The 25,404-nt window shown below is 36.4% G+C and overlaps 2 protein-coding genes across 2 annotated transcripts in view; one reads left to right on the top strand and one right to left on the bottom strand.

The window, feature by feature from the left end:
• The window catches only part of acbd6 (acyl-CoA binding domain containing 6), a 36,414-nt gene extending 35,872 nt beyond the window's left edge, over window positions 1-542 (bottom strand). Inside the window, exon 1 of the mRNA XM_056259643.1 lies at window positions 113-542. Within this exon, the coding sequence (XP_056115618.1) occupies window positions 113-388 (276 nt within the window). The 5' untranslated portion in view covers window positions 389-542. The remainder of the gene's footprint in view (window positions 1-112) is intronic.
• A 1,633-nt stretch (window positions 543-2,175) lies between these two features.
• The window catches only part of xpr1a (xenotropic and polytropic retrovirus receptor 1a), a 69,061-nt gene continuing 45,832 nt past the window's right edge, over window positions 2,176-25,404 (top strand). Inside the window, exons 1-2 of the mRNA XM_056259644.1 lie at window positions 2,176-2,609; window positions 8,496-8,547. Coding sequence (XP_056115619.1) covers window positions 2,541-2,609; window positions 8,496-8,547 — 121 coding nt within the window. The 5' untranslated portion in view covers window positions 2,176-2,540. The remainder of the gene's footprint in view (window positions 2,610-8,495; window positions 8,548-25,404) is intronic.

Consider the following 25,404-nt stretch of genomic DNA (forward strand, 5'->3'; position numbering starts at 1 on the left):
CTCTCGTTTAAATTTATAATGATTTTACAGTATCAGATATGGTAAAAAAAAAAAAAAAAAAAAAAAAAAAAAAAACTAAAACTAAAAGAAAAGACAAGTAGGCTCTGTTTACCTGTTTGAACCTGGCGTACAGATACAGCAGCTGCTCTCTACTGGCTGTCTGGGCGAGATCTCTGACCCGGTCCGCTGCCACCTCGAACTCATTCTCCGGATCTACCCCGTCTAATCGAAGCGCTGTATCCGCAGAACCACAATCAAACTTCCCTAATCCGAAATCTGAATCCGAGTCGGACCCTCCACCGAGCGGCTCTCCGGTGTCAGGCCGGGCTGGATCAGTACCGGAGCCTGTCGCTGAGTCTGGGGAGGAGGACGGAGATCGGGACGCCATTGAAGATAATGAAGATGCCTTATAGGGATAATCAATAGTAGTTGTGCTTTAATTATTATTAATTACTAATAAAACCAGCGCAGACAGTTGACTGCTACAGTATGTTATCCGTAATCCGATTCAGTCGGACTTGTTTTGAGAATTGGTCCGTGAGTTGTACGTCACAATAATAGGCACGAGTGCGTCCTGCGACCGGTTTTTTGGTCCTACCGTTTTACAGTAACGTAAACGCATGAAATGAAATCAAAATCAATATTGCAAACGTTCTCGAATTTTATAGACGTATCATCTATTACATCTATACTGTAGATTGAATAATATGAAGTATTGGCCATTGCAATTTCAAAGAACTTAGAACTTCGACAGAATTTCAACTCAAATTTAGAAGGGCTACAAAAATGTAATTTACAGTATAGATAGTTACAACAAACTTTTCTTAGTGGTCCTTTCCTGATATTAATCTCTTCATTAGTTAGGATTTATGCGCAGATTTTTGCAATGCAAACATTGTCCACTAGATGGCACACAAACCACGTTTCCCCGAGCGAATCCGGCTGTTATTTCAGCCAGTGCAACGCTCCTTGCTCATTAACTAAATTGTTAGATTTTATTAAATATATATTTTTTTAACTGTAATTTTACCATAAACCTTTTTTTTTAACTGTAATTTTTTGTATACATTTCTGGTTGGAGAACAGTAGTAGTCCGAAACTGTTGCCCAGAAGCTAAATTAGCCACCCTGGTGTGCTAAAATATTACAACATAAAGCTGTAGGCATAAATAAGCTCTCTATGGCCTTGAGTCAGCAAGCAATACATCAGCAAAATGTAAGTAAATAGGTTTAACATAAACACGAGTGAAGGGCACAGATGGCCTGCTGGATCTCTAATTTTAACTTTCTTTCTGTTTATTGTGTATTTAAATCAATGAATGTAATTTTAATCCTAATTAATATCTATCAATGAATATATTGATATATTTTGTGATGTTTGTTGTACTTTTTTGAAAGTGTTTATGCTCTCTTGTATGCTAAATATAGAGATAAGTAGGTCAGCTACAACCAAGCTTGTTATAAAATGTCTATTTTTCCAAGAAATAAACCACCGCCAGAAAGAATGTGGAAAGAATGTGTAGGCTAAATTATACAATTTTGGCATAGCCTAATTATTATATCAATATATAATAATTATATCATAAGCATGTGCATCATTATATTAATATTAACATAGCTATAATCATATTATAACAAATAAAAATAATTCTCTAATATATATATATACACACAAAATATATGATATATGAAAATATATCAAAAATCTTGATATACAAGATAATATATAGGCTACAATATGTTAAAAAATATATGCAAGATTATAGGCTACTTATTAAAACTTTAATTGTTTTCACTATTAAGAAATCAATAGAATATTTACCCCTGGTTTCAAAGACATTTTAGTCTAAAATGTAAGAGCTGTTTTAACCGCACTATTATCTTAAAATATGTCAGTGCCATTGTTTTTTCTCAAGCTGCACACCAGTAATGTTTTTTTTTCTAAGGCACGTTAATAAAAGTTAGGCTACTTAAATGTTAAGTCAAACTTAATCTAAGCTGTCTGTGAAACCAGGCTTTAGAATACAACAATAACAAAGAGTTAAAAAAAAAATATATAGGCCTATTTCTAAAATATTAAGCCAACGAGCATGATTAATCACAAACAACAACAAGCCTATTTGTAAACGCGCCTCGCGCTGCGCGGTGACGCACATGCGTCTTTCACTCACTCACTCACTCAGCGCGCGCTGATGGCGGACACCAGCTTCTTCACAAACGCCCAGAGAGTCTGGAGAGAGAAAGTCACTCCCAGATTCGCCCGCACCGGCGCTGTAGCGCTGTCATTCAGGCACCTGTTTTGGGGAGTCGGACGAGGTTTCTTTTAGTCCCTAAGTTGCGGGTTTTACTTTGGACGGGGTAATATGTGGGACCGGGGAATAGTGGACTGTGATAGACCGGACTTGATTTAGACAGAGCGGAAAGCAACGCAACGCATGAGGCTCCGTAACTTAGTGACAGAAATAACAAAAGCCCCAAAGAAGCCGCTGCCCGACCCGAGGATATTATTATAGTCCGACTGTGGATATCTGCTCCGCCAGCATGAAGTTTGCAGAGCACCTGTCCGCCCATATTACTCCAGAATGGAGGAAACAATATATTCAATACGAGGTGAGAGATTTATGTATGCATTTTACATGGTGCATGTAGTCCGTTGTTGCGTCCTAGTCTAGAGATTGAGAAGCAACTCAGAGGTTCCAGAAGCCTGTTCAGTTTGCGGAGCAAAACTTTTGCAAAACGGATTGTTTGATTTGAATAGTGTATAAAATATTAGTGTAAATATTATGTAGAAGCAAAGAAAGATGGGTTACAGGCTTAAGTTAAATGACCTGCATGTATTTAAAAAAAAAAAATCGTATCAGACGTAATGTTTCTGCAAAATAATGAATTGCTAAATTCACTTTTTTGTCATTTTTTTTTGTATTGAATCACAATACATACTAGTCGACATGATAATTTCATAATTGTCCCTTCAGCGTCTTTGGTATTAATGAGGGACCCTTTGGCAGCTTTTATATCTGGACAATTGTATTTATGTTTGTATATTTTAATGGTTTTTCTTCCTTTTTTCAAATTTCAGTTATTGATTTTATTCTGGTTTCTTGTCTGGAGCATTGCCAATCACCTGCCTGCACATTTGGCACAAAGAAGAATCACTTAAATTAATAATAATAATAATAAACTATCTATATAATAAATTCTGTTTCAATATAACAGAATTGTAAAGTTGTATTAAGTGAACTCGCCTAAATTCTTCCTTATTTTTTTTCTTATTGTTTTGGAATTAAGCCAGAAAGGTCATTTTATGTAATTAGCTTGCTCGCCCACTTTATGTCTGCATCAATTAATTTGCTGACTGTCAGAGTTCAAAGTATTTCTGCTGAGAAATCTTTCTTTCTTTCTTTCTTTCTTTCTTTCTTTCTTTCTTTCTTTCTTTCTTTCTTTCTTTCTTTCTTTCTTTCTTTCTTTCTTTCTTTCTTTCTTTCTACAGCTGCATATAATGTACATACAGTAAATTGATAATCATGATTTCTGATTATTCTTATTAAATATAATATAATATAGCATTAAAAAATAGCAAGAAATGTATGCATAATTTCCACAACATAAAGTAGGTATAATAATGCACAAATTTTTCTTCATTAACAAAAGGTTAAATACAGCTTCAGTCCATGGTTTCCTTCCAAGGTTTCCATCCACCATTAGTTTTATGAATTATGAACAAAGGAAAGAGCTCCGAGAGATTCATGGTATATCCATCGTTAAATATAACATGCCCCACTTTCAAGCCTCAGCTTTAGGAGGATGTAATTCTGCCTAAAATAAAAGAATTTCATTCTCAATTTAAATTAATCAGAAGAACATTCTCAATTAAAATTAATTGAGGAATTATTATTAGTAGTAGTAGTATTAGTGACCGTCATGTAATTAGTTTTGATCTTATGCTGTTTTTTGACATCTGAACAGTGGATGGAAAAATGTTGAACTGGTCATTCAAACTGTTGAATAATGAAGGATTTCAAGCCAGATTTAATCTCGTGTTGATTTATTTATTGTTTCTGTGCTGTGAAATTATTGACCGCACAGTTAGACAATAAATCAATGGTATATGTTGTGTGATGGTGGATGGTCAGGGCTTCAGCATGCGTCTTGGCGCAAAGCAGGAGAAATCCTTTGTCTGGAGCACTGAATCTGTAATCAGACGGAGAACCCAGGCAAACATGAACTACTGCGACTATTGTAAACAAAATGTATTTATCCAGTCTATTCTGTTGTAATTCTTTGTTTTCACATAGTTTGGCAGATTGATTAGTCTTTGACCGTTTAATAGAAAATACATGCAGATATTCTCAAGTGATTTAGTGGCATGGTGCCTCTATATCTGTTGCATCTGTTTTGCTTAAGATTGATTAATCTCAGTTGTTTTTCGGAGGGACTTTCACCGTCAAACCTCAGTTACTGCCCGCATGTGCCAGTTTGCATGTGTGAACGGACTGCAGTGAGAATCCAGCTTGATCTGTCAAGGAAAAGACAAAGGACTCAAGAAAAATAGTTTAATTCATAATGTTCAACCTGTCATTTGACACTACCAGGGAATGTTAAATGGATCTGTGAACTGTGTTTATACCGTTTATGTGACACAGATAGATGATTAGCAATATCCTTTCCAGCACTGTACAGCCTTATCAATGAACTGTCTGGCTCTATTTTTTACATACAGTGACAGATTGTGCAGCAGTGAGAGTCTAAGCTCTGATTTACAAGATGAAGACGAACATCTTTTTTCAGCTACATTTAATACAATGTGATACCTCTGTCTTATAGAGTGCATCCCAAAGAAAAGCTGAATTTATTAATGTTTGGTCATTGAAGTCCCTCTGTGAGCAGTTAAGCAATGATAACTATGGACTCGGTCTCTGCTCATGTATTGCTTTGCCGCCTGTGGCTGACAGCGCCACAGAAAGTCAATGAGAACGGCCGCACAGGCTCTACGCAATAAAACTGAGTCCATAAACTGGCTTTAGGAACCTTACAAAGAATGAACTTCTTAAAGGGCCAACCTTCCTTACCTAGTCCTTCCCTTAAAACTTTGAACAAGAAAAAAGTTTTATTGTTTTATACTTTACATAACATATTTAAAGGATGACCTTGAACATATTATGAAATATCAAGTGAATTACGTGCTAAGATGGAAAGAGCATTGCAGTAGTAGAAGGGTGATGAATCGTTTAGTCGTTCTGTTGATAAATTGACGAACTGATTGTGATAAATAAATTAGGATTCACACTTCGGGCTGTGCATATTAAATAGCTAAATCCCTTTTATTTGACTTTTAAGGCTGATTAAGAAGGGAGAAAGAGAGAGTGAGAAAGATTATGTGTTTATGGGCGTTGCTAGGGTGTTGCTATGCAGTTGCTAATAGAGTGCAACAGTTTTTTTTAATTCATTTCTCCCATATGGATTTTTAAATAGTCTTCTTTTAAGTTAAGTTATAAGCCATGATCCAAGCCAATCAGCTACTAGGTGAATCTACAAACTTTGATTTGAAGCAAAAAAAATCAAACAAAAATATAGAGACAAAACTGTGTGTACTTAACGGGTTTAGTGAGGGAAAGAACTACAATCCCATGAAGCATTGGAAACAGCATAATCAAATTAAAAACGATGGAGGAGTATACCGTAAAATATTTACGAACATTGATTAAACATAAAAACAATATATTTTAAGTTTATTGCAAAATATGCAAATATAGAGTATTTCAATGTTTTGAAAGCATAGGGAGATTACATACATTTGCGGGTCTTCATGGAAGTGGGCGGAGCTAAAAAGCTATTTTGGAGTGTGTTGCTTTTTTAAACTCTCTAATTGGTATAATTTTTTGTACAAAATCATGGGTAATTTAGTTTTTCACCAGGAATTCTGCTGTTGAAATGATTAACCAGAAATAGTTGAGCAGAAACAAATATGGAATAACAACCTCACAGTAGGTCTGTCTTTAAAGGTTTTAAGTTATTGTTCAAAATCAATTTCCTTTTGGAGAAAATGAATGTCTGTTTCTATGTGGTTGCTAGTGTGTTCTGGGCTGTTGCTAAGGCATTATTAGGAAATGTTGGGCTTTTGCAGATTGCAAAATCAGTAGAGCCCATGCACCCACAAATATTTGTGATCCCTAAATATGACTTTGATCCTTCCTTTAAAGTACATCTATCTGAGGCAGAACAGTTCAGGTTTTTTAAGCTTAAATGAATGGGTTTAGAGTAAATCACTAACCCTAAGTATGAGCAATATAGTGATACTTGCCTGTGTGTACATATACAGAATATGTGGCTTGTTTTGAGCATGCATACAGTATATTCTTCAAAGCAGCAGGTCTGCTTACTGGCTGGGATGTATGGATCTTTGCTGGCTGACTTCACAGACCTGCTGTTCACACATGCACTGACACACACTTACACACACAGACACATATACACACAGCGACTTGTGCTCCCTCTCCCACTGGGATGACATCTGCTGTCAGGCTCGCTGGACGCAAAGATCTGGCCAAATCTCACACAGACGCATGCACACATATTTCTGAAGGAAGAGCAGATGTATTGCGCATGTATCCTGGTTTCAGTTATTGGTTGTATAACTTGAATACTCCAGAGAGCACGTCTAGCCTTTGTGTCATCCTCATCATTGCCATGGCAATGCAGCGATTCTCTTATTTCATTGGCTGACACACTGGCCAGGCTTTGACCTTGAGTGTGAGATTTGTTTATAGTGAAAAGAAGTCTTCATAGCATCCATACAGCCCTACATTAATTGTCTTGGTTAGCATTCAGCTTGATCTAGGGATGTCTTCTGCTTAGCAAATAAATGTTCTTGATTGCGATTTGTCTTTTGTTGTATCAAGATATGCATTTCAATTTATGCTATATATTGACTGAGCAGTTCCCCGCACTGACATGAGCTTGTGTAGAAAATCACCAGATAATGTTTCGCCCCCTGAGTGCTGATAAATGTTTTTGTGGGCTACATCCATCTTTTTATTTGTTTATTTATTTAGAGAAGTGAGTCTGTAATCCTCCATTGTAAAATATATTTTGTCAGCTAAACAAAAATTAGCTTGATGGGATAAATGACCTTGTTTTAATCATGTAAAAAATATTTTTTGGGTCATTCCATGTCAACTCAACCATTTACTAAAATTGTTGATTTTGATCTTTTTTTTTTCTGGTGAAAGAAATGCATAAATAAAGAAGAAATCCAAAATATGAAATGTCATAAATTAATTTTTCTGAGTAATTCGTTGTTTTGTAGAGGGGGTCAAAATGACATTAGAAAGATAGCAGCATCATTATTTTATTTTTACACAGAGATGGGTAGATCCATTACTAAAATCTGAGGCACGTTGTATGCAATTGTTTTGATGGAGGAAAACAAGATACATTTCTAGTTTCAACATTATTTGTTGTTGAGACATTCCCCTTTAAATGCAATAAGTATCAGCTGTGTGCAAAGTAAACATTTGCTTTTTGACCACTGAAAATGTACACAATTCACCAATTTACTTATGAAGCCGCATAAAGATCTCCATATCTCTGGGATTGAACCATATAGGGCCTTTCAAAATGAAGATACCAAAAGAAATGTTTGTTAAAAACCAAAATATAAAAGAATAATCTTAATTGAGTTACAGACATGCAAACTTGGGGCAAAAAAAGTGTTTTTCCCATTTTTGAACAGTCACCAATGGCTTTCATCACTATTTATGTGTGCCTTTCTTCAGAAAAAAAAAAGTATTAAAAAAATCAAACATTTGAGCTGGGGAAGTTTCCAAAATTTGATTGATTTTAGAAGGCCAAGGACCCATTTGATATGTTGAAATAGCTTTACCTTTATGTATTCCAATGAATGAATGTGGAAATAATTCAGGTAAACAAAAAAAACCCACACATTCTAGCATGTTTTTAAATGTACATTTCAACTTTAAGATGATTTACACTTTTTTCATAATGCTGCATTATTTCCCATCTTGAATGAAACTGCACCCATTACTGAGAATAACCTTACTGACATGAAATGAAATGCATTCAAATTACTGAGGCAGCCCTAAAGGTGAATCTATCATCTGTGGGAATCTACCTTTGGGATGTTTTCTGAAAAATCATACAGATCATGCATAATTGTCCAGCGATTTTCATTATCTTCAAGGTTAATGACATGCTAACAGAAGAAGGTAACCATATTCCCAGAGAACTGAAAGACATTTCACACAAAGAGTTTAATATTCATGTTTAAAGTAACAAAAGCATGCTAGATGGCCTTATAGCATGCTAGATCAACATTTGAAGTAACCTAAATTACCTTACATATCCAGCCAAGTGAACCATCTCTGCCATAACAAGTTGCTTTAATGGAGTGTGTAAGAATACTGTACATCATTGCCCCACTGACCTGTACCACAAGACTGTGATCTCATCATTATCGTATCTATTTTTCTGACACAGGCTTTCAAGGAGATGCTGTATGCGGCCCAGGACCAGGCTCCATCCATAGAAGGTAAGGAAAATCCCTTCTGAACATGTAACCGACCAAACCCTTTTTCCATCCCGTACTAGTCCCCACCACCCTAGAACGAACTCCCTACTATAAATAGAGGACAGGACAGTGGGGCAGCTCGGCATAGCTATAATTAAAACATGAGGCGTGAGAGTGACGGGGTGTGGCGGGGAAATGGTTTATCTTAAGCACTGTCGCAAAGAAGTAAACAAAGTTCTTGGGTTTCAGGTCATTTAGTCTTAAAGTGAGGATGTTGTTCTAGTACTTTTAAATTAATCTTTATGCCTCCTGTGTAGCGTATGCGTATATGTCTAGGTGAATGTTTGGATAGAGGCGTTACTGGTGATCTTTGAAGTATTTTATGAATCGGCTCCTCTAGCCAGTGTATCAGTTTCACTGTTTTATGACTTGGTTTCATGTGGCGTTGTTACATGGCAAAGCATGACACAGCAGGGTTGTGTAGTACTATGAAATGATATGATGTGAATTATAGTCTAAAGTGTCCTATGAGTCAGTTAAGTGGGTCATGAGCAATAGGACAGTATATTTTGCCAGAAACAAGACTGAGCAAGCCATTAATAACAGTGCCAGACACCTGTAAAAGGTCCACACAGTTTAGCATCCATCTTTCGGGGAACTAAAAGCTAACAGCCCTCAGGAGAGTGTGTGTGTGTGTGTGTGTGTGTGTGTGTGTGTGTGTGTAAGGCCCTGTCAAACTAAAGAAGAGATGTTCTTTCCAGTCAGTGCTTCTGAATGTCTCTGTCAGATTCTGTGTGTGTGTGGCAGGCCACTTTGACCTTGTTTTTGGAATTCGGGGTTCCGTTGAGGTGGGAAATGAAAGAAAAGTTGGCATGTCTGTTCGTCAGGATAACAGATTTATTGTGTTAAAAACGTTTTGGGTGGAAAAGAGGGAAACCCTGAGCTGCATTTTAACTGGGCTTTGCTTACTGGCATACAAAATTCTCTTTCCTGTATAATCACCCTGGTTTACATTACTTTAATACACAGGTTGCATGTGAACTTGATTTACTCAAAACAAACACATGAAGTATTATATATATATATATATTTTTTTTTTGGCCAGAACCTTATACTTAGGCTGGACATTTGAACAAACCCCTAACCCAAAGTATTAAACTTCATCATTTCACTCATCCCACATATTAGCAATATTTTTTCTTTTTATCTGGATGATGATAAAATTAGTGATAAATTAGGGATACACAATATATTATAACCTTATAATATATAACCTTATATAATAACCTTATCGGTTATAGATCAATAGGGGCTTTCGCACCGGATAGTTCTAGGAACTTAGTTCTAGGAACTAACCACCAGGGTGGTTCCCCGAGAACTAATGGTTCCCCCCGGAACGTTTTCTGGTTGCATTCGCACTGCCAGTAGGAACTCTGAAGTGATTGTGAATTGTTGTGACTTATTTTGACGGCGCTGAGAAAGCCAGAGCATACAGTGCTCGCATTCTCAGTGTTCATTAGTTTAAGATCTGTATAACAGTCCTGTCTAATATGTTATTAGATAGAACTATTATACATAGAAAGTAGACTAATGAAAAGTTAGTAGTGTATGCCATGTGGTTGATGTACAGTGTCGCTAGCTGAGCAGAAATAGCCTACATAATCAATCATGTTTGGCTTGGTCCCCTCAAAGTTGCGTTGGATCTTCTCATCAGCGTAAAGGTTAAGAGGCCCATCTATCACTGTTTTCCATGTTCGTAGAGTAAGTTTGTGGAGGAAATATATAGGCTATAATCTGTGTGTTTACACAGCCTATTTAAAATGGGCGGGTGCTGGTGTTTCGTGTGCATTCAGCCAATCAGTGTACACTAATGTCACGGATAGTTCCTATAATGCTGGTTTAGACCTTACTCTGAAGTAGGAGTCCTCCAATAGAGTTCCTAGAACTAAAATAGTTCTTAGTTCCTGCGGTGAGAAAGTGCCAAAATCAGGGTACTTCCGCCAATAGTTCTAGGAACTATGAAAAGGTTCCTCCCGTGCAAAAGCCCCTAATATTTGATATTTTCCCCTTTTTTTAACTTTAAATACATTAAATTCACATTTAATATTTAAAAACACTCATACCGTAATAACTTCCATGCTGTTTTTTTCCCCCAAACTATGGAAGGCAATGGGGCACATGTACTGTTTGGTTACCAACATTCTTCAAAATATCTTCTTTTATGTTCAGCAGAAGAAAGAAACTCATACAGGTTTGTACGGAGCCTCTAAAGGGACATAGTGGTGGGGGGAAAAAATAGATTGGAGGAAAAATAATAAGCCAATGCTTTTCCATTCTCTCGCAAATGTTTTGCGTTCCCCAAAGAAACTTTGCGTTCACTCTCAAAACCTTTTGAGCTCTTTGCGCATGAACCCAAAGTTTGCGGCGGAATGCAAAAGTTTTTGCAAGGGAACACATCTCATCCCATCTCATATTTTTTTCCTTCACCATGTCCCTTTAGTAGGTTTGGAACAACTTGAGGGTAAGTAAATGAAAAAGAATTTTTTGGGTGAACTATCCCTTTAAGTAATATCTAAGAACCAGAACACATACCTTGAATACTTTTTAACTTTTAAATTCAAGTGGGAGATCAACTGAATAACAGTTGTGATGTCATGCAAGCACAGGATTATGCTAATTCAAATCTTAATGGTAATGTGGCCAGCATATGGTATTGTAATGTCAGTGTCTAAACCCAGCAGATCAGAACTAATCCATAAAGATCAATGGCTTCCTCGCTTTCCCAGCATTCATTCGAAGCCTCACACAGTTTCCAGTATCGCCACAGCTGTGGTGCTGTCTCTTCTTCTCTTTTTTTTAAATCGCTTTGATGTCCCTCTATAGGGAAAGTGGATTGATGGAGAATGAAAGAGAGGAAAATAGAGCTGAAAAATAGACAGACTTATTGAAGCACCTGTCATGTGGCTTTTATATTAAGTTTCATGTCTATCAAAACTCTTAACATGATTTGTGAGGCTTAACGCAGTAGTTTTTCACATACAGGTTTGCAATGTCAAAGTCTGTTGAGATCAAGTGATGATTTTATTAAATAAACCTCCCCTGGAACACTAATTACCGCTGCTAGATTTACGAGGAAGCTTTTTTCCTTCGCATTCTGCAGAGTGTAAGAAAGAGGAGTTTTGATATTCTGTGAACACACTGGTGCCCCAGGGAGGCAATTTATTGGGTTATTACGGCCCCCTTTCTCTTTCTCTCTGGCTTGATTTGATAGAGTCATATTGAAGGCTCAATATTGAGAGAGGGGCAGTTCAGAGTGTGAGGAACACAGATCGACTCAGTATGCTAAAGCGTTCGGGCACGGAAACTGGACTGATGTACGTGAGTGTTTTTATAAATGCTTTGAAAGACAGAGGATGAAAGATCACTGTAAACTTGCTGTGGACCCTTATGCAAGACCCCTTTATTTGTGACAAACTTTGGGGCCAATCACACAGAATGCTTTTTTCCATCCCACTGTGCTTCTTTTTCAATGTAGACGCGCTAGACGGACATCTTTAACCATCACTCTCGCCCCTCATGTCATATGCAGCGTCTCGCACATTATACAGCTTTCTAAAAATTTGCCACTTAAGTTAAAAAGTTTAACTTTTAAAAACATGTCTCTGGCAAAAACAAGTTCGGTGTGAACTGGCCCTTAGTGTACCAAAACCTAGTGTGCTGCCTTCCATTTTAAGACGCTTTAAAGGGAAGCATAAATAAAGGAATCCAAGTTCAGTGATACACAGAATCTATACCAAAAAGCATTGATAAAAGTTATTCGGTCTGATTAAAAACGAAAATTAAAACCATTTTACAATATTTTATGTTGATTTGAGTTTTGGATCATTAGCTGAACAACATGCTAACAAAGTAGCGGAGTAAATGGAAAATGTGGCAAACAAAGCTCATTAGCATGTGTAAATATTTAACTTGAGCCAGAGGGGTTTGCCAAGACTCTATATTTTTGTAATAGTAATGGTTTGCCCATGGTTACCTAAAGGTCATCTGACTCCCACCAGTGAGCGATTCATAACATTGTAGTCATGTCTCTCTGCTTAACGTGCCAGTTTAAAACTCATCCGTTTAGATGTAATCGAGGTGAGTGCATTCAAATGGCCTTTGTGTGCTTCGTCCAAGACTTTTATGGATTTGGAGTATTTGACCTGCACTGCGGGCCTTTTGTCTGAGCCCTGCAGTTTTAATTAAAGACGAGACAGCATTCACAAACAGATCCGCAATAAAATGTAAACTGAACTACACAGCTGTTTACATTTTTTTGTTCATTTTTGTGAAATGTATTTTCACAGTTTACACGCATTTAGTTAACTCATTCATTTTGTTATTATATATATTTATGGTAAAAAAATAGCGTCTTATTTTCGTACTAAGATTTTGAAAATATGAACACTTTTATGAATTCAAAAATGTATGGCAGAATGGCTTTATGTACGATTTACACAAAAAAACATTATGCTCATGTTTTATGAATGAAGTCCAATGAGTGAGATTTGCTGTGAAGCTAGTGCTGTTGTCAGCTCTGTTATGTGCTAAAGCCAGCAAACGACTAGAAATTACTACATTTAAAGATATACTATTATATCTTTATATCTTATTATATTTTAAAGAGTGTTAGTGTTTATGGCCACAGTGCAAATAGAAAATTGTGGGAAACTTGCTCTCTGGTACACTTTGCTGTTTATTTTGGACAAGAACCGCCCACAGACAGGAAGAGGCACAATCTCTTTTTTTATTTTTTATTTTTTTTTATTTTACCACTTTTCATGTAGCCTAGAAATACATTTTCACAATCCAGTTAGTTCCAGATGGATAAAATCAAGTCCTTGCATTTTTCCTCATTGAATGGTTTAGCATGTCTCTTCATGGACTAAAGTATCTGAAATCTCTTTTTTATGTCTCGGCCTTTGTATGGAAAGATTCAGGACACATTCCTATTGAATTCTCCAGCCTTTCGAGGTTTAATGATGGTGAATCAATACCAGCAGAAAGGCAATTGTGTGCATCTTCTTCTGCTCTATAGGTTAAGCTCTTGGTTGGCTGGCTGCTCAGGCACACCTCCAATAATCCAATAGAGCGAAAGAGATGAGGTGAAATGATCTTCCTGGTCGCAATGAACACGGGGACATAAGAAACCATCTAGAGTCCTGCTATGTATAGAGCAGGAAGCAGGGGAACTGGGTGACCTTGGATCTTGTATCTGGGGGTCACATACATTTGAGTCAACTGCATTTAAAGCAGCACTTGGCAACTTTTTCAACTTAATAAATCCATTTAGAAATCATTTGGATGTTTAAATAACCTGTTCTGGTGAGAATGGTGACTTTCCCCGCTCCCCCCAGCGTTCCCAGGCGGAAAACCAGCCTTGCAACATAGGGACTACCGTCCCGGTAAGTTGGAAATAGGAAGTCTCGTGAGAAGCGAGAAAGAGCGAGTAACACGAACTGCTTTACGGCAATTAGAAACACACACACCTCTATCTCGGTAGACATAGCTCCACACGATAAAGTTGGAGTGTCTGGGACTCATTTGTTCAACACACCGGATCCGACAATAACAAAAACACATGAGCGCGTCTACGGTAGAAAGGGGAGGAGGACGCCGCAAGTGAATTTACGACAGTGTTGTGAAATATTCACACCACAGCTGTAGGGGGAGCTCGTTGAGAAAATATGCGACAAGAAAAGTGAAAATCAGCAAATAAGTGGCTAGAGTTACCGAATGCCCCTTTAAATAATTATCTTTTTACACTAAATTTAGTCATTTTTACAGAAAAAACTGAAAATGCTAAAGCAAAAACCTGTTAATTGATTAACTGTAAATTACCATACCATATATGCGGAAAAATTATAAATGGTTGAACATCACAAGTAAAAACTATAAATTCCCATATAATTTACAGTGAAAAAATTATTGCCACCTGTATTGTCATGGTGGTTATTAGTACATTTTAGAACGTTTTGATGCTTCAATTAGATTGGCAAGTTAATAAAGGTACACTATGTAACTTAGTGCCCTCTGGCGGTTAACAAACAAAACTGCATGTATTTTATGAAAGAACATTGTTTTGTTTGTGCTTTGGCTCTTTGTGATTGTGCAGATGAATATTGTTCTTTCTCATAACTAAAAGGATCTCAAGGTGACTAGCTGAAGACGTTTCTGTAGATATACCCAATTACAGTCACGGTACTTCCTTGAAAATAAGTTCCCGCACATAACAACCATATAACAACCATAATGAAATCACTATTCACAATAGATAATGCTTTACAATGAACTCTGTTAGAGAGCTACATATGGCAATTTATCTGTTCAATAAAAACCATGCTCACCTGTTGAGTAATAAAAACGGCATCTCCGCGTTTCAAATCCCTCAGTTCTTGGCATCTCTGAAAAGCCAGTCAATGTTGATTCTTGTTTTATTAAGAGCTCTGTCACTTTCTCTTTTTGCAAGCAGACTCTCCTCTGTTCGCCTTTTTAAAAAACCATACACTTTCCCATACCATACACGCGTCAAGGAGCAACTTTTCTCTATTTACGGATATGAGGCGACACATACGGGTGAGTGACGCATGTACGCAATTTCCCGTGAAAACCATGCCGTCAGGCCTAAAATATAAACACTTGTAATAGGCTTAACATAGTGAATCAGAGTAAGACAAAATATGTTTTGGAAGATGTATTGACTCATTATTTAAATAGTTAATTTTGAATAAAAAAGTTAAGGAAATATCCGGTTAAACGTAAAATACACAGGTACTAAAATACCATCCTATTATACCTGAAACGCTGTCACTGTATTTTTTTTTTTAATGGTGAATAGTTGACAAACAAACACAAAAATATATATATATGTTTACATATATATATAAAAAAAATAATATATATATATACAGTAAATATATGCGTGCGTGTTGTATATGCCGCTCACACAGCTCATTTAAAGCTGAGCAGGGCTCTTGTCATGGAGAGCTGTGAACAGCTTGTTGCCTGCTGAGAGAGCAGCCAGTGTAATTAGTGTTTGGTGCTCGTTCTGATCAAAGAGCAGCGGACGGCATCATACTCTAACTTCCACTTTGAATCTGGACACAGTTCACAGACACGTGTTATGATGGACTACATTGTCTGGTTCTCAGGATTTTTTTAAATATCCATTTAAATTATTCAGGCACACTTGATGCACAAATGCCACAATGAATACAATGCTTTTCAATATGTATTCAAAAAGATCTGACTAAATTTGCCTTTCATTCACTACTTGGTTTGCTAATTAATCAGGTATGAATGAGCATTTTTACTGACCATCTGGACAACCTTCCTAAAAACATTTGAATGCTAGGTTCATGTAAGCCAATTAATTAAAGCTGTTGCACAAATATTAGTGGCTTATTTTCCTACTTGCTACTCTTGTGTTGCGGAGGTGTATTTGTAGTTTCGTCTCCCTCTATCCTGTTTTAACCTGCCGTTGACAGACATGTGATGGGCTATTTTAAGTGTAGGAGGTCTTGTTGTTGTTGTTATTATTCGGCATGCGTGTGTGGAGGTGCAGAAGCTCTCATTAGCACAGATTCCGATCGGGGAGCTTTGGGAGTGCGCCGTTCCCCGGTTGTCCTGGCCCAAGGACACAAGGCCATGCAGGGCCACGTTCAAGGGTTCCGCTAGCTCGGCAGAATCAGCCTGGCGCCAGACCCCCCATACTCTGCATTATTGATGGACTGCCACTCAGATGTGGAGCACTACGATCATTTTGCACTAGCTGGTTTGTTTTTACTTCCTTCTTGGTGGAGAAATAAATGCATCAACACTGACATAAATAAACATGGATTACGTTTATTGTAAATGATTTGTTCTGTATATGAAAACATTTATTCTAGGGAGGGATGTTTTTATAAGATGGAAAAACACATGAGTGGTTGCAGTTCAAATGTTGTCTGTTAAATAAACTTAAGTTCAAAACACATTTAACTTATTTCATGTGACATATTTCAGAGGAATTCAGTGGGAAGTTCAGAATATTCAGTGAAAAAATAATGTAGAGTGGTACTTGATTTTTTACATTTATTTATCAGAATTTGATTTGGTTTATTTTATTTTATTCTTTCTTTCTTTCTTTTTGTTTTTTATTTTTATTTTATCTTATTTGTATTATTATTATCTATATATTTTTTTATTTATCTTTTTAAATTGTTATCTTTATTTTATGTATTTACTGTATTTGTTTATTTTATTGTATCTCTATTTAATTTAATGTGACAATAAAAAATTTTCCTATCTCTCCAAATTTGTTTCAGAGGTGGAAAAAAATTTTTTTTATTAAAGCATTTTTTTATTATTTAGAGAAATGTACACTGATAAACCCTACACAATCAAAGGACACTTGCTTCATAAAATAAATAGGATCAATTTTGATTTCATGTTGTCTTTTAAGAATAATGCCAGCTTTTATACTAAAAGCACTTGAAAAGAGAAGTTTGATGCATTTAAGTGGAATGGTGGTTGCTGAGGGACAGGTATTTATGAAAGAAAAAATCGTAGAAAGTGAAAGAGTTTTGCGAGTAAGATATCACAAATCTCTTCCTCCTACTGAGGTGAAACATTTCAGAACAGGAATGGACTGTGCCTAAACTAGCACACAGTCAGACAGAGATACAGTCAGGCGGACTGTAGGAGAATCCCACATCTCATGTTAAATGCAGCGCCCTCAGCTACAGTAGCTTAGAGCAGTGAACCCCAAATCCAGGAGAGATGAAAGCCCATCCATTATTCATCTGTGAATTACATCTAGGCCGAACGGTGTGGGGGATTGTCAGCAGTAGATGAAGAATGGGGGAGGGGAGGACAGGAGGTTATGGGAGGCAGCAGGAGTCAAGGTCTTATTTGACAATGTGCACTTAAGCTTTTAAACATCTAAGACCGCATTTGATGGATGCATCTATGACTTGCAGTTTCAATATCCAGAAGCCGCAGAATGTTTGCCATAAAGATAAATGGAAAGATATGTTATTAAAAGAGTTAGCACATACTTATTCTTATGTAATGGTTTTTGAGACGTCGCTTGATGTATAGCATAGAAACTACGGGTTCAGTGCAGGAGTATCTGAAACCCAAGGGATAGAATCGTCACTTATATCATCAAACATTTGTCTTTAGATTTTTAATTTATGGCTTCACATAAAGGGGTCATATAATACATGCACTTTTTCAAGTTGATTGTACTGAAATGTGTGTTGGCAGTGCCTGTACACAACCATCATGTAATGATAAAAATCTATCCAGTGTTTTTGTTTTAATCTCCTTATATGTTTTTCCCTGCCTCAAATCGAGCCGTTCGACCGTGTGATGTCACACGGTCGAACGCCCCTCCCACGATTGTTGATTGACAGCAGCGTTTCACACATCCCCGCCCTGAGCGAGCTGTCATCATAGTCCGTCATTGTTGATATGCTGGAGCAGAATGGCGTCTAAGCGATTGTGGTGTTCTGTTCTTGGGTGTTATAACGAACACCGCAGTCATTTTGATGTTCCTAAATCCAAACCGCTGAAGACACAGTGGCTGAGTTTTGTTTTCGAAGGGAATATTCCCCACGAGCAACGTCAATGCTTTCATGTTTGCGCGATTCGCGAATCTTTTCTCACCAGACTGCTTTATAAACGAGGATCAGTATAAAGCTGGTTTTGCTAAGAAAAAAGAATCAGTACCAACTATTCATGTCCCTGCTGCACCTCCAGAAGAAGTGAGTGTAAAATTGTATTAACCTTTATATTAATCTTTGCAAATCGCTTGCACGCTTCACGATGAATGCGGCTAAGGTTTACACTCAGGGTACATTACGGCATGTTTTCTATACGACGTTCTCAATATAATTCATAATCCCACGTTTATAATGAACAACGCGTTATGGTTATTGTGTTATTACAAACTGAGTACATATACATCAGTAAACACATAGCGTTCGTACATCTAACTAAGTTACTCTAACGTTACCCTGCCAGTACATACAAAGATAGATCAAAGTGACATTATGTTAACCAACCATTCAGAAACGTCCTGTTCGAGCCTTAATTGTCGAACTTCTTTGCGGCCGTCATCTTGTTCCGGGTCCGACTCTGGTACAAACTGATACAGTTGCACAGATGTGTCCTCAGAGACTCCCGCTGCCATTCTTTCTCCAAAATATACCCTCAACTGTTGTCAAGGGAACACTCCACGTGCATTGTGTCGAAACGCCTGCAGAACAGAGGGGCGGAGTGAGCGAAGCTCATTATCATTTAAAGGCATATGCACTGAAACGGCGTGCTGAAAACAGAGCTGTTTTTGACCAGGTAAAATGAGTGTTTTCTTACAATACTAATGAGAATTTTTAATTAAAGTATATTACAAACTTTTCATTTAGACCCTAAAGAATCAAATTAACTTGTATGAAAATGGCATTATAATACCCCTTTAAATGAGCCATGGAATAGACACCTTAGTTCTTTCTTTAAAACAAACTTGAAACAAACCGTTTTCTCTTGATGTCAAATGGAAATAGAGACATAATCTGCTCTGTAATGTTTGTTTTGTTGCACACATTCCCTTTCGTTTATATGCACATGCACATATGCTGGTGCTGTATCTAAGGGAGGAGGTCTAAAGAAAACTATAGGAGGCAGCCGTGATACCATATGCTCAGGTATTTCAAATCTCTGCTACGCATACAAAAGCACATTTTCCTCTTGTTTTGGTGTCTTATTCGCTATGATCTCTGGTTACACTACAATTCAAAAGTTTGGCCTTGGTAAGATATTTTTTGATGTTTTTGAAAGAAGTCTGTTATGCTCACCAAGGCTGCATTTATTTAACAAAAACAAAAGCGTAAAGACAGTAATATTGTGAAATATTATTACAATTTTTTTATATATATTTTAAAATGTAATTCATTCCTGTGATGGCAAAGATGAATTTTCAGCATCATTATTCCAGTCTTTAGTGTCACGTGATCCTTCAGAATTCTAATATGCTGATTTGATGTTTAAGAAACATTTCTGATTATTATTAATTTATTCTGAAAACAGTTGTGCTGCTTAATATTTCTGTGGAAACATTGATACATTTATTTAGGATTCTTTGAAGAATAAAGAACAGGATTTATTTGAAAGATTTTTTTGTAAAATGAATACTTTTGAACCGTTGAACAGTTTTTCATTTTTGAACTTTGCATTTGATATTAATCATTGTGGTTTCATTTGATCAAATAATCTTAATATGCACACAGTTTCCATCCCTATAAGGTCATCCTGGGACATCCCTTGTCCTTTAAGCTATACAAAAAACAGACTATATCCATCAGCATCTCCACTTTCACTTTGATAGCTCAAATTTGATTGGTTGATCTGTCTCTATGTGTCTCAGCAGAACAGATTGTGTTGCTGAGAGGTCTTCAACACATTCATCTTTAATCTATATTCTAATGGTCTTTCTCTCCAGGGAGTTCACAGGTGCCAGCCCCCCCATAGCAATGTGAGAAAATTGAGCAGATCTATACAGGACGTCCTGCAACCTCGAAAATACAAGGATACTTTTACATTTTGATGGTAAATGGTAGATTTAAAAAAAATCTTTTGTAATCTAATTGTGTTTCGCAAGAGGATAACTGGTGTCCTGTTAGTCGTCGTGTTCATGCAACTATTCAACTATTCAGTCACCTTGGCCTATTTGCCTTTATATATATCAAAAAGCCATTTAGTGGCCATGTAGGAAACATTGTACTTTTTTTATAGGGGCTAAATTTATCCTGCTGCCTTTGTGAGCCAAAGCAGGTGGGTTTAATTTGACTGTTGCCCCTCTGGGTAAGTGTGTGTTGTGGTTTGTGTGTGTGTGTGTGTGTGTGTGTATTCCCATGTTGGCTTAGATCCTTTTATGCCGTACTGTAGCCTAGAGCAAAGCACAGACTGGAGAAACTCTATTGACATTGACAGGCATTGGTTGACATTAGAGAAAGAAGGAAGAGTCCTGGAGCTCATTTCTTTACACATGAACACCTACAATGCACTTCTCATTAGCTAACTCAATGACATTAAGATCACAAAAACAGTCTTCCTGTATAATTTCACTTAAAATTATCCTTTTATTTAATCACTCAAATAAACAGTGTTATCTTTTAAAAACAAAATGTTTTTCCTCTGATATAAATCATATAGGAGCTCTCTGAAAAGCCAGACACTCTAGGAGAAATGGCTATATGAATTATTGATGGTTATTGTTCCCGGTCAGCTTGATTTATATTAAATGATGAATTATTCACAATGTAAAGATGTGCAATGCAGGCCCACCTCAGTATTTTAACCCCAGCTTTATTGGATTGGAAATTAAATGAAAAACTACACAACCATCAGAATAAGTAAATGACATGATGTGTTTTGAAGCTTTTTATTATCTTATTTTATTACGTTATTTTTTTATGATTGTGATTAATAGCTCTGGTTAGACAACGTTGATCTGTAGATGTTTTTAGGCGCCAGCATGTAAATCAGTATGTAAAATGTTTTTTTTGTTAGGGCATTAATTAATAATTACATATATTATTTGAAGTAAATATTATCTGGTCTCATTAAGTAAGATGTTTTATATATGCATGTATTGATAGATCACCTCAACATCTGCTGGCAAAGCTTTCAGAGAGTGACTGTGTAATTCATTTTTTTAGCAAGAATGCAGTGATTATCCACAATTTACAATTTACATTCTCGCCTGAGGATGCATTCATATTTCAGCATCCACGGCTTGCGGGTAATATATTCGAGATGAGTATTAATAATCACCAATTACCACTGTAACCTAATTGTAATCCAACACCAGAGTGTCTCGCGCTACGTACAGATGGCCCACGTAAGCCCTGGGGAGGGAACGATGGAGACGGAGGGTGGAAGTAGATGGGAGTTGGAGAAGTAGATAAAAGGAGAGATCTGATGGTGAGACGAGTGGGGGCGGGATCAGTGATATGAAGGAGAACCACAGATTCACTTAATACATTCGTTAGCAACATTCACTTGGCTTCATTGTGTTTACTACAGTCTAACAGGCCTGTAGCTTACCAGTGTCTTTATTAGGTGAGATTTAAGAGATTCATTAGATGGATGATTTAAAATGAAATAAAATCCTTTTTTCAGTCAGGGAACTTGATTTTGTCCATCGGGAATTGATTGGATGGTTGTGGTTTGCTATTGGTCAGTCTCATGTGAGTGACAGGTTGTCCCGCCCTCGTAAACACATCATCAGAGAAGAGAAGAGATGTCACTGCAAGAGGGAGGGGAAGATATTTTGATTAAAGATTATGAGGTAACATGAATTAAAAAAAAGAATTATGTGCACGGATAAATCAGTTATAATAAATACTGCAATATTCCATAAACAAGAATAGGGAAATTTTGATTTCATGGTGACTTTAAAACAAAGAATCTTTGTCAAGTTAAGGATCAATCAACCAAGTTTATTTGCATATTTAAATTAATATTATTAATTAGACAAAATATATTTTACAATAGTTTATTATATATTTTATATAAATTATATAGATATGTGTGTGTGTGTGTGTGTGTGTTAACATTTAAATCCTAATCAATGAAACAAACCAAATCATGACCACAAAACCAAATAATATTGTAATCTTTTTTAATTCAAATGTTTAGTCAGCATTGCTCAATTTCAGAAATGTTATGTCAAAAAATGCATACTGTCCTCAAGTAACAGGTGACATTACGTCTGACCTTTTTATGTCTGGTTTTAATATGACATTCATACTGTTTATGAAAATTAAGCTCTTGTCAGGAGAGTAAATCATGTTAATGACTTGTTAAATAATTAGAAATATAACCGCATGAATATGCATTCTGTATGCAAATGAAATGTTAATTTAGTCTGGGATACTGTCGTGATTAATAGAGCCACTACAGGGATATTCCTGAAGTAACCTTTTCAGTCTACCAGAAAAAGGATAGTAATTCAACAGGCTCATTTGTGGTGTTTATGAATTGTTTCTTGCATTTCATATGTGCATAGTCAGTGTAGTCACGTATGGCTGTAGTAACACACACGACGAAAGGAGTAGATAACACAAACAGTCTTTATTAAATCCACACAGAAAACTCAAGAGATCACAGGATGAAACAATAAACACAACACAACCATGTTTAACACTTATGAGACCGGGCAAAGGAATTAAGGAAACACAGGGCTTAAATATATGGAGAGAGTAATCAAGATAAAAACGGAACAGGTGTGTAGAACTAATTAACAACCAAGGAAACAGACAAGCAACATAGTCGAAACCAAAACAGACCATAGCCTACATGTTATAGAAATGCATTGAAAACAATTTCACAACCGAGTAGTTTTTTTTTTTTTTTACATTTCTTTGGAAAAAGATTTGGAAAATGGTTTGATCAATGACTGAAATTCCCTTATCCATTATATTAACCATACAATGGGAGTCATTGTGAAAAAATAAATGAAACCGCCAAGGTCAATGTTGTATTATTCAATCAAGCATGGAAATTGCTCATAATCAAATCAAGCCAAGCAAAGCATTCCCGTATATAGGGCCCTGCGTCAGGATGATGGAAGAGGAACTCTTAAGGGCATTAGCAGAGGGATTCAAACACCAGACAGTCAGGATGTCTCTGCACTGTGTCAAAACAAGCTCAGGAACGACACAGGACAAGAGCTTTGTATCTCTGCTCATGTGCTGTTTACAGGTCATCTATAAACTCAGGTTAAGAATGGCTGGAACTGAACCTGTGAGTTGTTAAAGGATAGAAATGTTAAAAGTGTTTTTAGAGACGACTTCCTGGAATCATGGAACATGGTTAACAAGCTTCAAACTAGTTCCCAGAGAGAGAGAGACAGCTAGAAAAACAGCCGTGTTGATTAAGAATGCTAAAATTAGCCTCCTCCTCTAGCACAGCAATCCGCTTCACGTCTAATAGGATTATTCTCCTCTCCACAATAACAGTAACCAAATGTTACATTTATTATACTGTATTAGATGCTACATTGTTTTGTTCTTTGCTATTTAAATATACTGCACACTTGACTTTTAATGATGGCGGTTTCATTTACTTACCATGTTTATGCCACATTGACTCACCTGTCAAAGTTAAATTCAGAGTTTTATTTACTAGCCCAACTTTCCTTTATCCCTCGTGCCCTGCATCCCACCTCATGTGGATGTTGTTTTGGATAATGAGTGCTTTTTATTGGATGATGCTTTTTATTGGATGTCAAGACACCACTAGATTTGTGCCAACGAGTATCTGTCATTTCTCACCCCTGTAAACTACAGCTAGAGCTTCCAGAGCCGAACATTTCTTCTGTGTGATAGGACAGGATGATAATCACTGGGAAGATCATTTTATTTATGTGGAACTCAACTCAGCAAGGAAATGTATTTTTGGACGTTGTGTCAGAATGCATGTAAAATCTGAAAAGTGGGTGCATTTCAACTTGGAATGTGTGTTTGTGCCTATTCGTTTTTACGTTATTAATAGCACTTTCCACACTTTAAAACAACAGATACCATATACCACACAGATACCATGTATTTCATTAGATAAACTATTATATAACATTAAATAAACACAGCATGAAAACAAACTTATTGTAAATGCATTAAATATCTCTCCCTGCCACCTTAAAATGGTGATTTTCACCACCTTAAAGATATATGCACAAGTATACAAGAGGGTTTTAAACAGTCATGTCCCAATTTTTGATGGAAAAGCCTCAAACCTCATTTAAAATAAAAGAGGTAATATAATGTTTAGTTTGACCTGCTGAGGTTAACATCAACATTTACTCGAGGTTTAGCGTCAAGCATGCTTAAATTCTTCCAAGGAAAAATCTATGTATTTGTCAGTGTTTGCAAGGTTCATGGTTTATTGCACGGTCAACTGGGGATGAGTATTTACCTTTGAACAAGTGCTTGTTAAAATTTGAATGTAGTTTACACATTTTTTTTTCAGAAAGGTTGCATTAAATTGATCAAAAGTGACAGTAAAAACTTTTACATTTTTACAAAAGATTTCTATTTCAAGTAAATGCTGTTCTTTTAAACTTTGTTCATCAAAAAATATGTATCATCGTTTCCACAAAAATATTAAGCAGCACAACTGTTTTTAACAGTAGCCATGTTTCCATCCACATGTTTTTATCCGAATTAAGTGATATCGAATGAAAAATGCCTAATGGAAACCGTAAAATTCGATTGAATTTCATGAATATCGACTCAAATGAAATACGTTCGGTCTCATCGGATTTTATCTTGATCGATTTACGGCTTATGCGATAAACGCTGATGGAAACGTTATTATGGTGCGATCCATTTTGCCTAGTAAAACTTTGTTCGCAAATGTTGGCTTGAATGTTGTGCAATTCGGTGAGAAAATGAATGGAAACACCTTAACATGTCTCAAATCAATTCGATATACCAATTTGATCGCAAAACAGCATGTGACGTCATTACGCGCAGGTTTTTATCCGCTTTAAAGCCGTTTGATGGAAACACACTTTCACCAGCTTTATTCGCATGAGGTTTTTTACCGAACTTCAGATCATTCGATTGACAAGTGGATGGAAACATGGCTATTGATAGTAATAAGAAATGTTTCTTGAGCACCAAATCATCATATTAGAATGATTATTGCCCTGAGCCATATAGTATCAGGTTGTATTTTTCACCCTATTTCTGAAAAGTTCCCAATATTGCAGGTGAATTGGAGAGAAAGAAATTGCTAGAAAAAGCAAATAATTATGTTTCTAAAGTTGGCATTTCATGCCTGTTAATCCAT

Source organism: Rhinichthys klamathensis, unplaced genomic scaffold, assembly GCF_029890125.1.
Source record: "Rhinichthys klamathensis goyatoka isolate OS25496 unplaced genomic scaffold, OSU_Roscu_1.1 h1tg000169l_1, whole genome shotgun sequence".
NCBI lineage: Eukaryota > Metazoa > Chordata > Actinopteri > Cypriniformes > Leuciscidae > Rhinichthys > Rhinichthys klamathensis.